We start from the raw sequence: 15772 nt of genomic DNA, 5'->3' as shown, positions 1-15772 counted from the left end.
TTTCTTGAATGACTGATTTTATCCTACGTTTCTCTTCATATAAATAGTGCTGCATCATCTATCTTGTCGAGTATCCCCAAACATGCTACTGCAAAGAAAGTTATTTGTTGCCATGATTTGTGATTTGTCAGTGGCAAATGCCTCCAAACTTTTAATTTTTTTTCAAGAAAAATAAAAATAATAATTCAAAATTCTGAAGAGTTCTTTCTCAAAAAATAGATGGAACATGTGAAAGTAATGGAATATGTTCTTTTTCACCCCAGTGAATTTGAGAAGAGGAAAGTAGGACTAGTGGGGATGGGGAGGTGTCATTGCCTTTAAATCTGTTGTCCTGGTTTAACTATTTTGATTTCTTCCTGAAAAGTTCCTTCCAATAGTGTGTTTCCTGCAAGTGATTTGTATCTTTATGACTCAGGATTTTTGTATTATCCCTTTCCAGATCCCCTTTCTCTTTTTGCTCCCCTTCCCACCCCTACACACCACCACCAGCAACCCCATTGAGTATGAGTATGAGTGATATTCATTCTATGATGTAACTTCCTGAATCTTGCTTATGAACAACCTGTGCTTATTTCGGGGCTTCCCAGGTGGTGCTGGTGGTAAAGAACCTGCCTGCCAATGCAGGACATGTAAGAGATGTTGGTTCCATCCCTGGGTTGGGAAGATCCCCTGGAGGAGGGCATGGCAATCTATTCCAGTATTCTTGCCTGGAGAATCCCTTGGACAGAGGAGCCTGGCAGGCTACAGTCCATATCCCTTGGACAGAGGAGCCTGGCGGACTACAGTCCATAGGGTCACAAAGAGTTGGACACGACTGACGCAACTTAGTATGCACACACACACATGCTTATTTCATTTCCACGTGACTTCAGAATTTTTAATGTGAGGGTTATAGACAGTCTAGATTTGTAGGTACAGAAACTTTCTGTAGTCGAATGTTAACTCTTCTTCTATTAGAAGTACTTGGTTTTTGAGAGACATCAAGGAGGCAGAATGTTTTTTAGTGTTTATAATTCCACGCACTGTGGTTTTGTTCAGGTGCTGATTACCCAGAAGGAGGGGTTAACCAACTTCTCATTCCTCTGGTTGACCACTCTGACTGTCCCCTCACACACCAGCAAGTCATGCAAGAAAAAGTAAAGTTCCAATCAGACAATTATGTAGTAGAAGCTGTACTTATTATTTTATTTTAATGTGTTACTTTTTAAGTTTTAGACCAAATGCATTAAACATGATGGCCAGCATGCAAGGAATCCTCCTTCCCTGATTATCTGGCGGTCTAATTTCTACTCTTCATTACCAGCAGTTAACTTTAATTCTGAAATGTGTATGCAACGTTTTACCTAGAACCTTTTGTTTTTTTTTTTTTAGAGAAATTGGATGTAGATACTGATATACTTCACAGAAGGAAAGTCTGAGAAATGGAAGGAAAAAAAAGAAAAAAAAAAGTCTGAGAAATACCCCTGTCCTGATGACTGGCCATTTCATGGGTTATAATAATTATTCTTTAACAAGTGAATGGTTTGCTTATAGTCTTGCAGGGAGAAAGTACAATGGCTTCAATGCTGGGAACCCCAGGGCCAGGACAGAGGCCAGGAAATGGGTCGTATATCCCTGACGGAGGGCCAGAGTGCTTACAGAAATATTTGTGGACTCACAGCAGACACTATTTTTCTGCCTAAGTAATTACAAGAATCGCTACCTCATTTCCTCCTGAACTGTTCTCTGCTCACTCTTGCTTCCCAATTTAGCTTCTATAAAATTGGGATTCGTGAGAGCATTTCTTGGAGGAGGGGAGGTCTCCATATTAGACTCGGGTTCGGAGACGTGGTTTGGTTTTGGTTGGAGGCATGTCTCTCCCCGCTCTGTCAGCGAGCTAGGTTGGAGGAAACCGAGGGAAAGTTGTTGGCAGCATGCGCGGGGTGAGCTGGAGCGGCCGGGGCTGTGGCGAGGCTGCGCACTTCCGCCCGGCTCTGCGCCCCCGAGGATGCCGGCGCGCCCGGCCCGGGCCACACGTCCATTGACTCAGAGCCTCCTTTTGCTTTTTCACATTTCGAGCAGATAAAACAGAGGAAGCTGCCTGTTGAATGTTGGAGCTGACTTGGAAACGAAAGCCTCATTTTGTTCACAAGGAAAGGATTGTTTTTCGCTTGGGTCATTGCTGCCGAGACTTTTTTTCTTCCCCTCTCTGTAATGTTTGATACTTGAGGGAAAACAGCTGGGCTGAGCATTCTTGAATCACTGCAGAACTGAAATGGGATGCTGGGGAATATGGACTGGACTGTATGGCTGAAAAGGTCAGCTTTTTCCCTTGTCCCTCGTGGAGGAATGCAGGCTGTTTCCCCAGGCTCTCCTTGGGAACTCTTGGAAGGAGCTGGGAGAGGCGGAAGGAGGGATGGCAGACAGTCCCCACAAATGGGACCGAGGATGGCTTTTTGCATCTCTTCCGTTTTCCTGCCCTGCTGTTTTTGATTTTTGGAGAGGACTGGAACAATTCAGCAGATTCTGGGTTTGGAGAAGTAGTCGATGACCACGTTAAACAGCAAGCCCTGATGGGCCAGGCAGAGGAGAGGCTGGCCCAAAGCACAGCAGTGTTAACTGGAATTACAGGGCCTGCCTAGAGGAGCATCCTGCCGGAGCTCTCCCAGAAAGGACCGGGAATTCATTGAGACAAATGCACCCCAGGCCGGGCCAGGCCATCGGTGTGTGTGGGGGTGCCTAGGACCTAATTCTCCACCAAATTAGACCTTAAGATGATGGTACGTGTCTCTCTATGAACCTGTTGGGCGGCTTTGTTGGTGCCCCAGGTTGAGCTGCGGAGGTGCCAGAGTTCAGACTGGCAGTGAGGCAGAGCTCCGCCCAGCAATTATCTGATTATCTTTTCTTTTGTTTCTTTGCCAGTCAAGAGAACAGTCGGAGGATGAGACCGAGGAGTCGGTGAAGTTTAAGAGGTTACACAAGCTGGTAAACTCCACTCGCAGAGTGAGAAAGAAACTCATCAGGGTGGAAGAAATGAAAAAGCCCAGCACAGAAGGTAATAAAGCAAACTCTGCCCTACTTATTCCAAAGCAAGTCATCTGGGGTCCGTCTCAGCAGAAAATATGAAAGTGGAAAAATGGGTTCTGGCTGAGGCTGGCAGAGGGGAACTGGGGATTGCATGTGAGCAAGGCAGCACTGAGTCCCTTCTGGAATGTAGGATCCTGGCCTCCAGCATTCCGGAGGCTTAATTATTTAAATATTGCAAAGATGGGCAGTGGCTAGTGTATGGCAATGAAATCTTCTCAAGATGTGCTTCCACTTTCATTTGGACCTTATACCATTTTATATAAACTTTTATTTTAGAACATCTTCTGAGTGTGAGCCTCAGTTAGTGAGACCCAAAGGACTATGGGTCTCACCCAGTGAGTTTAGTCCAAATTTAATATATCTCCACCTCAAACAAGCATCTAACAAACAAGGCACTTAATGTCCTTTCACATCTGAGGGATGATTTCTTCTTCCTGTTAACGATCCCAAGTCTCAGTTCCAAAGAGGCTTTAAGGACCTCCCATTCTAAATGCTTTAAGAGCCAGGTTCCTGGCCAAGCCACTCAATCAGATGAAGCCATAATGTCAAAAGGGACATGAACTTGGATGTATTGTATTGAATAGTTAACCTTTGAAGTGTAATTGTGACAGTTTAAATTTCAACCGTGTCTGTCTTTCTTACTGTTAGTAAAGTTCATGTGCAGCATCTTGTAAAAGTCTCCCCAAAAGTTACAAAAGAGTAAGATTTCCTGTTTGGGAAACCATGAGTGATTGAAAGAAATGCTAGAAAAAATTTTTTTATTCTTTTTAAAAGCACGAGACTTGTTAAAATGTCACACTGACATTGTGGGGAAGTTCAAATTTTTAACATGTAGATTTAAAAAAATGCCGTTGTAGAGGCTCTTTTGTTGTACCTAAATCAAATCACACCTTGGAGGGAACGGGATTCCCCTTTATCTACACAGATGAGGGTTTCCTGTTGCTGTTTTTGGCGTTTTGAAATTTTTTGTTTGATGTAATTATTTATTGGTTTTAATCCTCTGGAGGAATATGGAAGACCAGGGGGTTACTATGGGGAAGTGAAGATTGAAAGGAAAGGGGGAAGAGACCAGAGAAGCAGGGAAGGAGACACTGTCTGCCTTATAGCCAGTTTCTTAGAGTTCTATTTAATTCCAGGGTTGCATCTGGGTGTCTTTTGCATGGTAATTCCAGGTGCGGTGCTGTTTACATTTGGCTGTTTTAATACCTGCCTGTCTGTCATGGTTCCACAGAACAGAACACACAGTCTGACTTCCTCTCCCATGGCGGGTCTACTGAAGTCACACACAGTGTCGTTTGGTAATATTAAGTAGAAACATATGGAATTGCCAATATTCAACCTTGGGAGCATCTCGTTTTAAAACAAACCTCATGCATAGTTGCCGAAATTAAATCTCATCTATCATGCATAGATTGGTGGGTCTTGTCCGTAAATGAGATAAATGGGTGAAGTACATGGTCCTGTGCCTACCACCCAGGAGCCCCTTTGTATGTGATAGTCATGTGTCTTGGGGCTCATAAAAGCACAGAAATATTCTCATTTGTGTGTTTATGTCAGAATCAATCAATTCAGCTATCTCTGAGAGCCATAATTGAGAAAAAGGGAAAGTGTACCAAAAGAAGTCACTATAGGGTAAAAGGTAATAACTCTATGGACTTTCAGCACTGAACTTTGATTCATCTGGGCATGAATTAGATGTCGTAGATGCAAGATGGATTTGGTGAGTTTAATCCCAAGTGGCAGTTCTGGGGTCTAGCGTCCGGGGTGCTATTGACCAGGCTTGCCGCTGTCACCAGGAGAGGCCCCAGGTGTATGTACAGCTCAGGGCATCCACTGCAGTCTGCCTCCAACACCACTGTGCTAGATTGGAAACTCCTCCATGCTCTGCATGGTAGAACTCTTCCTCATTAGCAAGAGAGCTCATGCTGGTACACAGAGGCCACCCGGGCACCTTCTTTGCGAAGCTGGAGAGATTCATAGTCCCCACACTCCCTCCTTCCACCCCTGGACCTTCAAAGAGTGGATCCTTTTGATTTCCGCATGCCTGTGTCAATGCTAAGTTGTCTGAATAATAACGAGCATTTCCTGAGAGCCTTCTGTGTGCCAGCCACTTTGCTAAACACTTCAGATTTTATTGTAGTATGTCATCTTACAGCTCCTTGTAATATGTCGTCTTCAGAATAGTCACCAGAGGCAGACACTGATGCTGCCCTCATTTGTGAAATGAGGAAACTCAGATGGACACAAAGAGGGGAAGTAATGTACTCATGGTCGCCGAGCCAGCTGGACAGAGCCCTGGAATTAAGTCTGAGCAGCCTGACTCCTCTAGATCCTGGGTGTGCTCTCTGCTCCCTCCCCATCTCTCACTCCCCAGCTTTGGAGTCTTGGAAAAGCCAGGAGAGTTACAATTCGTCACTCAGACTTTTGTAACTAGAGTAGCGAGTCCTTATCTGGTGCGTCGGTGACCCCAGACAATGTGACGTTGCAGGCCAGGGCAGTGCCCTTTATCCAGTCATTTCTGTGTCTTTTCCCTTCCTTCATTACTCTAGTTCACCTGTAACCTGCTAATGAATCACTAGCTTTTGTACAGTGTTGTTCAGCATACAAAGTACCTTTACCTATCTTTTTTCATTTAATTTTATCCTCCAGTATCCTTATAATAGATAGATATTACTAAAATAGGTAGGCCTTGGGAATTCCCTGGTGGTCCAGGGATTAGGACTTGGCACTTTCCACTGCTATGGTCCAGGTTGAATCCCTGGTCGGGGAACTAAGATCCTGCAAGCTTCATGGCATGGCCATTAAAATAAAATAAATATAGGTAGGCATTATGACAGGTGAGGAAACAAGAGAGATGAAGTAGTTGTCCATGGTGGTGGAGACAGTGGGTGGCATGGCCAGAGCTAGAATCTGTGTTTTGGGCTTTAAGTCATCTCATAGCCTATCTCCTTCCTGCTGTCAAAATGACCTACTCTCATCTCAGCTGAGCAAGAAGCAACTCATACCCCAGATGATGATGAGGTTGAGCACATCTTGATTGTTGTTTTTCCAGTATGATAGTTGTACTTTCAAGTCTGAGGTGAATGGGAGAAGTAATAGCCTAAACCCCAAGGATTCCAGTACGGACTGGGATTTCAGGCCTTGGGTCTGGCAAGGATGGAAGAATCCATAGCACATGGGGACTGCCCGTAGCACAGGCTAAGGTGTCCTCTTTGGAACTGTTTGCCCTGTTTCCCTGCAAACTCTTTACCAGATGCTGACGTGCCAGAACCAGGAAGTGGAGCTACTTATGTCATGGGCATGTGTGAACCAGCTGCTTCCAAACTCATATGTGACACGGAAGTATTGGAATCTTTGATGACAACCCCAAATACAGAATCTAGAAAATTTCCAGAACTGTTCTGAGTGATAGGTCCTTAACTTCCCCAAATCCCCTTAAGACCTTAAGGACCTTTGCACACCTCCATGGACACATGGGCTAAATGTGGAAGCCATGATCCGTTATTAGACTATTTTTAGGGAGAAGTCTGCTGTCGGGCTGCCCCTGTCCCTAGGCTGTGTCTTTCGACCCCGTCACTTTACCCCTGGAAGTGGAGGGTAGATTGTATCTGGAAGAGGTTGCCATATTTTACTTCCAGCAACATATTAGTCAAGTGTCCTGAGGAGGGAGCAGGAAGCATTTTTATCTGGCCAGTGTCCATCAGAACCAGGGCCCTGGGTCTTAAACTTCCTTGAAAGATCCAAGAATAATTCTCAAGTGAATATATTTATGCTGTAGATTATGGAGAACTTTGAACCAGACATAGTTTTGAGTCTCTCCCCACCACTGTCCCCTTAACCTCAAAGTCAGTCTTGGGCTGTATTTAATAGCAGCAGTGCTTTTTTCCTCTTTATATTTGTAACTGTAATTCCCGTCAGTTAATTTAAGAAACTTTTGGAACTTTAAAGGCCTGTTACCAGTCGCTCATCTTTCCTCCCCTCTGGAGAGAGCTGTCCTTTTCCTTTATCACTGACATTTAGCCACACACTGGCACCCTCGTCCCAGCTGGTATATTTAGTGCCATCCTTCTGTTCCAAGGAACTTGGTATTTTTTCCTCTTCACAGTTCAGCTGGCAGGAAGCCGCAGTGCTCAAAAGTTTCCTTATATCGATAATTAAAGGGACAAGAGCCAGTTAGGATCACTACACCCAGAGTTTGACCTATTTCTTTTCTCACATCTGTTCACATAACACATGCAGAAAAGAACTCAGTTTTCCTGCCAGCAAGTCCAAACCTTTCCACTGGGCTCTGAAAGGCTTGGCTGGATACCTGGCTCCAATGAAGGCTTCAAGAGCTGGAATCCTTGAGATGAAATGGAACACTCCATGAGACTGCCTGCGTGTCCAGACCCTTAAACGCCCTTGCCGCTTTGTAGCAGGGCCTGCATCGATGGGAATGCCTGGCTTGGATCATCCCGTTCCCCAGCTTTTAGTATTCAGCCTGTCAAGCGGGGACCATTTGTCAGTTGCCTTTGCAGGCTACGACCCTTTATGGTGCTTCTTCACCCTGACTTCTCCCTTGGTGATTTAATTACTTAAATGGCACGTGTACCAATAAAAAAATCACTGTCAGCCACATGGCATCCATCACACTCTGACTGTAAAAAGCAAGCCAGATCAACAAGAGCACCTTTCAGAAGGGAGAACGATTCCTATTCTTAGCTTCCGAGGACTGCCCTGACGAACTGGGGAGGATAATGATCGTTAAATGCTAAGAAATATTGTGTTATGGATGGGCTTAGAGTTTCCAAGTGGCATTTTTAATAGGTCTGTAAAGGTGTTTGGTCTACAAAGACACTGAAAGGAGGAGGAGGAGGAGGAGAAAACACATCTGAAACCTTTTAACATGAAGCTTGCATGAAACCATTTATTTGCTCAGTTTCTTTTCTTTTATCTGCATTTATGTAAGCGGGAACCAGGTTTATGGGAGGTAAGTGGTTGTGGAAGGGGGTTGTTCTGGCTGTGCTGGCTGGCTGGACTAGCAGCTTTTTTGCGGGGGCTGGGGGATCTAAAGACAAGTCTGTGAAAGAATGCAAGGGTGTGTTGACGGAGCCCCTGACCATGTGTGTGTGTGTTTCCCTCCAGGCGGGGAGGAACAGGTGTTTGAGAATTCCCCAGTCCCAGATGAAAGGTCCGCCCTGTACTCCGATGTGCACAAGAAGCCCTTTTTCTTTGACGCTTCTTCTGAGAAACCCCCAGAAGATGACTCAGACTCTCTCACGACGTCTCCATCATCCAGTAGCCTGGACACCTGGGGCGCCGGCCGCAAACTGGTTAAAACCTTCAGCAAAGGAGAGAGCCGGGGCCTGATCAAGCCCGCCAAGAAGATGGGGACATTCTTCTCGTACCCGGAAGACGACAAGGCCCAGAAGGTGTCCCGCTCCCTCACCGAGGGGGAGATGAAGAAGGGGCTCGGGTCCCTGAGCCACGGGGTAAGTACCGATGGTCTCTGCCTCTATGACAGCCACCGGCGGCGACACCACCTCCTGGCGTCCCTGGAGGAGGTGCAGAGTGTCCGGAAGCAGATCCGCTTGAAGAAGACGGACGCTAACCACTCGTGCTCCAGAGCGTTCCTCTGCCAGCGCCCCTCCAGGAAGGGCGTCCACAGCGCCACCTGCGACCTGCAGCTGCTCCGGCAGAAGCCCAGAGCGGGCGGGGGCTGCGGCGGCCCCGGGCGGAGGGCGCGCGGGCGCCCCGCGGTCAGCGAGTTCAATGTCACCTACGTGGTGGAGCGCAGCCTGTACAGCCACCTGAACCTGACCCAGCTCGTGCGTCCTGCCTCGGACAGGACCCTGAGCAAGGCCGAGAAGCAGGACCTGAGGCGGTGCTTGCTGGAGGAGGAGGAGGAGGCCAAGAGGAAGTGGGCCGCCACGGTGGACCGCTGTACTAAGAGGGTTCTCTTGAGAATCCACCAGAAGTCCGTGAGTCACCCAGACGGTCACGGGGACGGCCTTGTCATTTCTGTGACGTTCGGTCAAGCATTATGGCCTCTCTTGCCGGGAGCCTGGCTCCTTCCCCCTCTTCTTCTGGTCCCTCGCTCCATCACCTCCATTCCTAACCATACTTCTCTTAAAGGAATGCCTCCTCCCTTCTTTCTCATCTGCCCTCTTGCCCGCTGAAGCTGTTGGATTTTTAATGCAAGTTGCTCAGTCGTGTCCGACTCTTCGCGACCCCATGGGCTGACGATACAGTCCGTGGGATCCTCCAGGCCGGAATACCGGAGTGGGTGGCCGTTCACTTCTCCAGGGGAATCTTCCCAACCCAGGGATCGAACCCGGGTCTCCCGCATTGCAGGCGATTCTTTGCCGGCTGAGCTACCAGGGAATCTTAAAACTAAACATTGAAACTGATTCAGAGAAGGGCTCAGAGTACAGGGTGGGCTCGGCCTTCTGGAAGTGGCTGCCTTGGGTCCCAGCCATCCTGCCACTTGACCGCAAGAAGCTGATGCAAAACAGAAGGACGTTTTGCCCTCCAAGGAGGTGTCTCTTCTCCAGTTAATTAGAACAGTAAGAACTAGCTCACAATAGATTGGCCTCACCATTCTCACCAATTTAAAAAACATTGTGAAATACATTTATGTCTGGGGGACAAAGGCAAAGTTCTCCAATCTAAAAGGAAAGAAAAATTAGAGCTCTTTTGTTTTACTTAAGTATATTCGATGTGCTTATCTTTTTAAACAAAAGGGTCAGCATTTGGAAATGTCTTCCTCTGCCCCATAGATTCTTCTGTACCTAGCAAGGAATAATAAAGTACTGACTTTCAAAAAAGAAAACAGTCTTCAATTTCATTACTGGATTGTTAGAGACCTGGTGAAATTTATTTTTAGGGCAAGACTTCTATTGAACTGGAGAATATAAGTATTTCCCCATGGAAATTCCCGGTCAACTTTTAGTTTGCACAAGAGCCTGTATAATATGGCACAGGATGAGGCTGAACTGTGGGCTTGTGGCCCCTAGCACCCTGCTTAATCCACTTGGGGCTGCTGACTTGTCCCCTTTCAAAGGTCTGAAGGAGAAGACTGTTGCCGCCTCCCATGGTGGCTTCGCCCAGGGTTCTTGATATTTGTAAGATGTACTTCCCAGGGTGGTTGCTGTAATCTAAATTCATTCAATGAAGTTCTGCTTTTGTGGTGAGTGCCATCCTTATAGAATGCTTACATCCATACCAGCCCTTAGGTCTTCCAAATATCCGCACGTGTTGACTTTCTTGCTCGGTCTTACTTTCCATTTTTTTCACCTTCTTATAAATCTTGCAACACTTTTAATTTTATCAGTAACAGCTTTTGTTCTGGTTCTTTGTCTTGGCAGCAGTTGCGGTTGATTTTGTTTTTGTTGTAAAGTAATAGTTCTTTGTTACTATTTCTTGTTATCACCCCTTCAGTTCTGACTGACAGATCTTTTGGAAAATACTTGTGGCTGCCCAGTTTTGGTATAATTTGTTTGGGGTTTTTTTTTGTTTTTTTTTTTTAACCTTCAGGGGTGTTCTGCCTAGTTTATTTGCCTCTGTACCTTGACAGATCAGATCTACTTCTCTGTGAATTGATGGCTCACCCCTGTGAGTTTAAATCAGATAATATGGAGGAGTTTTCCAATTGAGTGACTTGAGTTGCTCATATATCCCTTATATTATTTATATTGTTTGTTGATGATACAACTTTATCAGAACCTTCTCTCTAGAAGTTGTATTTCTAAGATTTGGGCCATTGGTGGGCCAGTGATTAATTCTTCATTGACATTGAATATGGACAGTTGGACAAGCTTGTTTTCATGTACTGACTCCGCCACTTGTAAAATTGGCACTCTATAACCTCTGTCCCCAGCATCAACCTGATACTGGGTATTTTTCTTGGGGAGGGGGAGTATTTTTTGAAATACTGTGAGCTTGAGGCAGTACTGGACAGCTTTAATACTCTCTGAAATATGTGTTCAGTGCTAAATTAGAAATTTGAACATACCGTTTCTTGTAGTTGTACAATCAAGAAAACAAAATTTAATTATTCAGAGAACATAGGGAAGTATTAGTGTTTTTGTTTTTCTGTTGTTTTTGGCCACGCTGTGTGGCATATGGAGTCTTAGTTCCCCAACCCGGGATCGAACCCACACCCCCTGCGGTAGAAGCACAGGCTTTAACCCCTGTTGTTAAATATTTTAACAACAGAAGAAGGGTTTTCATTTTTGCTTTTAAGAGGTTAAGATTATTTCTTTACTTGGTTCTCTTAAGTCTTTTCCATTCTTCTTGTCATATCTCTCTTTCATTTTATTCAAAAGTATACTTTCCTTTACTCTTCAACCTTGATCTTTTTGTCTTTCAAAATATGCCATATTTGCTTGATGAAACCTCAGGGAAATGACAATGCTTTGTACTCACTGGAAACGGTCATTTGTCTTGCTTTTTATTTGGTCATCCAATTTTGTTTGGGGGAACAGACATGCATGACATTTTGAAATTTTGTCCACTTAAAAAAAAAATCCAACCTCCCCCCAAAACATGTTTTCAACTGCATGACCATTCCATTGACTGGCTCTCCTCATCCACAAGCATCTATCTAAAATTTTCTTGTAATTTCTGTACAGGAGATGTTTGAACTTGAAAAACTTCATGTAAGCTTTATTTATGTAGACCACTGAAGTCAAAGATTGGTTTACTTTGTTTTACTCTTCTATTTTCTCTGTTGAAAGAGTGATGCTTCAAGAACTACTTGATATAATAGAAAAAGTTATAGATGAGTTCAAGCAGTGTTGTTATATTTGGTTCATCCTTCATACAGAGGAATCAGTTCCAAAATATCTTAGCCTATCACTGGGAGAAGTTTTAGTTGGCAGTTAAGAAAACCAGTCCACTCTTTCCTCTAAACTTCTTATTTTAGGAAAATATGCATGCAGCAGGCATATGAAGACATATAAGCTTCTAATTTATTGCAGTTATAGTTTCCACATAAATTCTTTGTCAGTTATTTCATGTGCATCAGAAATAACATGCTGGGCTCAGTGGTGTAGTCAGCATTGGAATTCAAAGCAGGGGAACACAAGAGACATAAAATGATGAGGCATCTGGACTCCATACTGTGTCTGTGGAGCGCTGAGTCACAGGAAAGCGACTGGAATAAAACGACTGCCTTTGCAGAAATGAGAAAATGTATTTGGCACTATACACTGGAAAGGGAAAGTTAAAGGTAAAAATCAGCCTTGAGAGATGGTCATGACATTGCTCACACATGAGGGGATTTGGTGGTGATTTTGTTTACAGAGATACTGCCTCTTTTTATAGAACAGATACAGGTCCAAGTAAGTTGACTGTAAGGGAAATCACATTGTCCGTTGATATTCATATAAAATGAAAGTAACGTCTATTGGAAGTCGTGTCCATGGTAGACCATTTAAAATAGCAGCACAGCTTTGATGAAGGAGAACAGTTATGTGATACCCTGGATGTTGGTTATCCTGAAATGCCTCCTGTAGCACTTTCTTCTCCTGGCCTTTGTTTCTGTCATACCAGCTGTCGCTCACTTTTGGGTCCATTCTTAGGATTGCTGTGGTTTTACAGTTGAAGATCGCAGAATATGAGGCCCAGAACTGAGCTCTAGTTCTTCACTCGCATATTTAGAATGTTGACTAAACCTCGACTTAGTACAACAGTTGCCAGGACAAGCTACCATGTTCTCACTGTGGTGTTGGTGGCCGGTGGTTTAGTCATTCAGTCGTGTCCAACTCTGTGAGAGCCCATGTACTGTAGCCCACCAGGCTTTTCTGTCCATGGGATTCTCTAGACAAGAATACTGGAAGGAGTTGCCATTTCCTTCTCCAGGGGATGCTGGAGAATCTCTTCCCAAACCAGGGATCAAACCCCTGTCTTCTGCATTGCAGGCAGATTCTTTACTGCTGAGACACTAGGGAGCATCTGCTTTGTGCCAGACAGTGTGCTAAACGTCTCAAATATAGGCTATAGACAGTATTTTACCAATGGAAAAACCAGAGCTCAGACAGTTTAAGTACTTTACCTGTGTTCCCTCAGCAAGTTAAGTGGTAGAACCAGTATTTGGATCCGTATCTTTGTGATTCTAAAAACCTAGGCATTTTCCTTCCTGGATGTTGCCACTTTCTCAGTTCAGTTAATATATACCTGAAAGTGAAAGTTGCTCAGTCGTGTCTGACTCTTTGCAACCCCATGGACTATACAGTCCATGGAATTCTCCAGGCCAAAATACTGGAGTGGGTAGCCTATCCCTTCTCCAGCAAATCTTCCCGACCCAGGAGTTGAACCGGGGTCTCCTACATTCATTGCAAGCGGATTCTTTACCAAATGAGCTATCAGGGAAGCTGCAGAATATACCTGAGGTGCATTTATTTTCAGTAAGCAATGTTTATAGTATGCGTTGTGCTTTTCTGTTCATTTCTTCCATTTAATAGCTGTTAATTAGAGTTCTCTGAGAAACAAGTAATAAAAAATATTGGCACCCAAATCTGTCATTCAGATTTTATTACCAATTGCTTTAGAAGATAATAGGTTGTAACAAAAATTAGTATGCTTTGAGTTTCTCCTTTTGTTAAAGACTTGGGGATTGAAGTGGGTGGGGGTGGGAATGGGGACACTTTTGCTAGAAAAGCAACAGAGAACGCAAAATTCTAGAAATATAAAAGCACTGAAACATAAGCAGTTCCATAAAGTTTGAAACCAACCAGAAGGACAGTAAAGATTTCATTCTTTATAACATCAGTGGTTTTCCTGTTGAAATTAAAGAAGTGTGGTCAAAGACAGTCACGGAATCAGTCTTTTTCTTTCTGGGCAAATGTGATGTCTTTACTTCAGAGACTCTGAGGAAAGAGTCATAAGTGATTAAGTTGGGCAGTTAGATGGGAGAGTTACCAGCATTTTTGGCTAGGTCAGGAAAGAAATGAATAAGTAGTCCTCTGGGCCTGATTGGACTTTACTTATAAACATAACCTTTTCCTCCATGTGAGTGATTTAAAGCTAAACAAAACAAGAGTCTGTTAGAAAGGCCTGCTTTCAGTGGACTTCAGATCTGGGTTTCCAAGACTGCTTTGAGCACATGGGTTTTCTAACGCGTATTCCCTCGTTATTATTCCTGTACCAATATTAAGGGGAGAAGAAGGGAAATTCTGTGACTAAGAGACAGGGCATCTTAGAGCACTTAACATATGTATAGTATTTTTGCATTGTATATGTATATATATATTTTAAACCAGTTGGTTTTTGCATGTGAAGGGGACTCTGAACCTGTGGTACAGGCATAGTTCCAGTGGCCCGTGGAAGGGCAAAATGAGTGATGACGTCTCCTTATAACATGAACCATGTGTTTTTTTTTCATCATTTCTCATCTCTTACTCTCATCCTGTAACACGTTTGTGATCCAGTGACATTCTGCAAACGGGACGTGTGTTGGGTCGGTGCACTGTTGGCTGACTTACACATAACTGGATTATTTCTGCCCTGCCTTCTCCTTTCCACAGAGAACCTGCAGTTTTGGAGGATTTGACTTGACAAATCGTTCTCTGCACATTGGCAGTAATAATTCGGACCCAATGGTGAGTATACATCAGAAGGGAGGGAAAAGGTTTCGATTCAAGTGATGTGGTGGACACAGTTTCACACTTAGTATTTTTGAGAATCGATGCTAGGTAACCATCCTCCGGGGATCCTAAATCAGGTTTGGAGAGAAGCCTTGTTTCACCATCTTAAAGACTCTTTTTGGTTTCATACGGAATGAAAGATGACCATCTCTCTCTTTGCAGTAGCGTCATTTCTTTAATGTCTCGGTTCCCAGGTTTCTTCAAGTCACAAGTCCAGAGGAGTTTGGTTTCTGCAGTCTTAGCCATTGGTGCTCGCATGCTTTCTGTTCACAATAGTTGCACGTGTATGTGACTGTTACACGTGGGTAGTGCCACAGGAGAGAGCCCTGTGATTTGGGTTCCAAGGGTCTGAGCCAGCGTTTCTAAAAACCAGCCTTATCATGGGCCATGTGCGTAGCTCTCCGCTAAGCTTAGGACTTCCTGATCTGGAGTGTCCTGAAGTGACCCCAGTCCCCTTGGGGCCAAAGCAAACCAGACTCCTCTGAGCCAGGGTTACTGCCGTTTCAGACTAGTCTCTGAATCACAGTCTGGGGTCAGGCCCCCACTGTGGTGTACAGGTTTTCCTTCAACTTTCCCTTCTGAGATTCCCAAGGATGTCGGTGAGTTTTCCATATGGTTTTGTTTTCCCCTTGTGCATTTTATCGTGAAGCTGTGAAATCAGGATTCTGTGCTTTGTATTCGTTATGATCATGTGTCAGCTAAAGCACCCATCTATGATATTTTTGTAGTGTCTGAGAATTTCCTGGGAGAATACAATTATTTTATTTGGATATCAAATTTTATTGATTCATAAGCCAATAATTTTATCTAGTCAATCTTTTAAAAAATAAAAGTATAATTTCTTTTTTCTTTCTCCAAGGGAAAGTCTCCCCACCCCCCCACCACCCCCAGTGTAAAATAGAATGAGAAGTGACTGCAATCGAACTTGTTCAGGGAAGAATACGTTTATGCATGGTTAGGAGGTGACCACACAAAATGCTTCAGTGATATAAGTCTGATCAGGTGATGGACTTGTAATGATTGAGATTTGCCATTTTGTTCTTACCACTTTCTTGGGTGACTCAGTAGTAGTATCCTTT

The 15772-nt window shown here is 44.2% G+C and overlaps 1 protein-coding gene across 5 annotated transcripts in view; it reads left to right on the top strand.

Annotated features, from left to right (window-relative positions):
- Nucleotides 1–15772, top strand: part of SASH1 (SAM and SH3 domain containing 1) — a 188049-nt gene that overhangs the window by 148043 nt on the left and 24234 nt on the right. For 2 of the 5 annotated variants that reach the window (XM_020878136.2, XM_020878139.2), the window contains 3 exons: nucleotides 2902–3034; nucleotides 8191–9026; nucleotides 14574–14648. In XM_020878136.2, coding sequence (XP_020733795.2) covers nucleotides 2902–3034; nucleotides 8191–9026; nucleotides 14574–14648 — 1044 coding nt within the window. Of the gene's footprint in view, nucleotides 1–2006; nucleotides 2760–2901; nucleotides 3035–8190; nucleotides 9027–14573; nucleotides 14649–15772 lie in introns of those variants that run through there. The other 3 variants (XM_020878138.2, XM_020878140.2, XM_070461502.1) reach the window with 2 other exon arrangements.

The sequence above is a fragment of the Odocoileus virginianus genome, chromosome 34 (assembly GCF_023699985.2).
Source record: "Odocoileus virginianus isolate 20LAN1187 ecotype Illinois chromosome 34, Ovbor_1.2, whole genome shotgun sequence".
Classification (NCBI taxonomy): Eukaryota; Metazoa; Chordata; class Mammalia; order Artiodactyla; family Cervidae; genus Odocoileus; species Odocoileus virginianus.
This window is presented reverse-complemented; position numbering and strand designations above follow the sequence as displayed.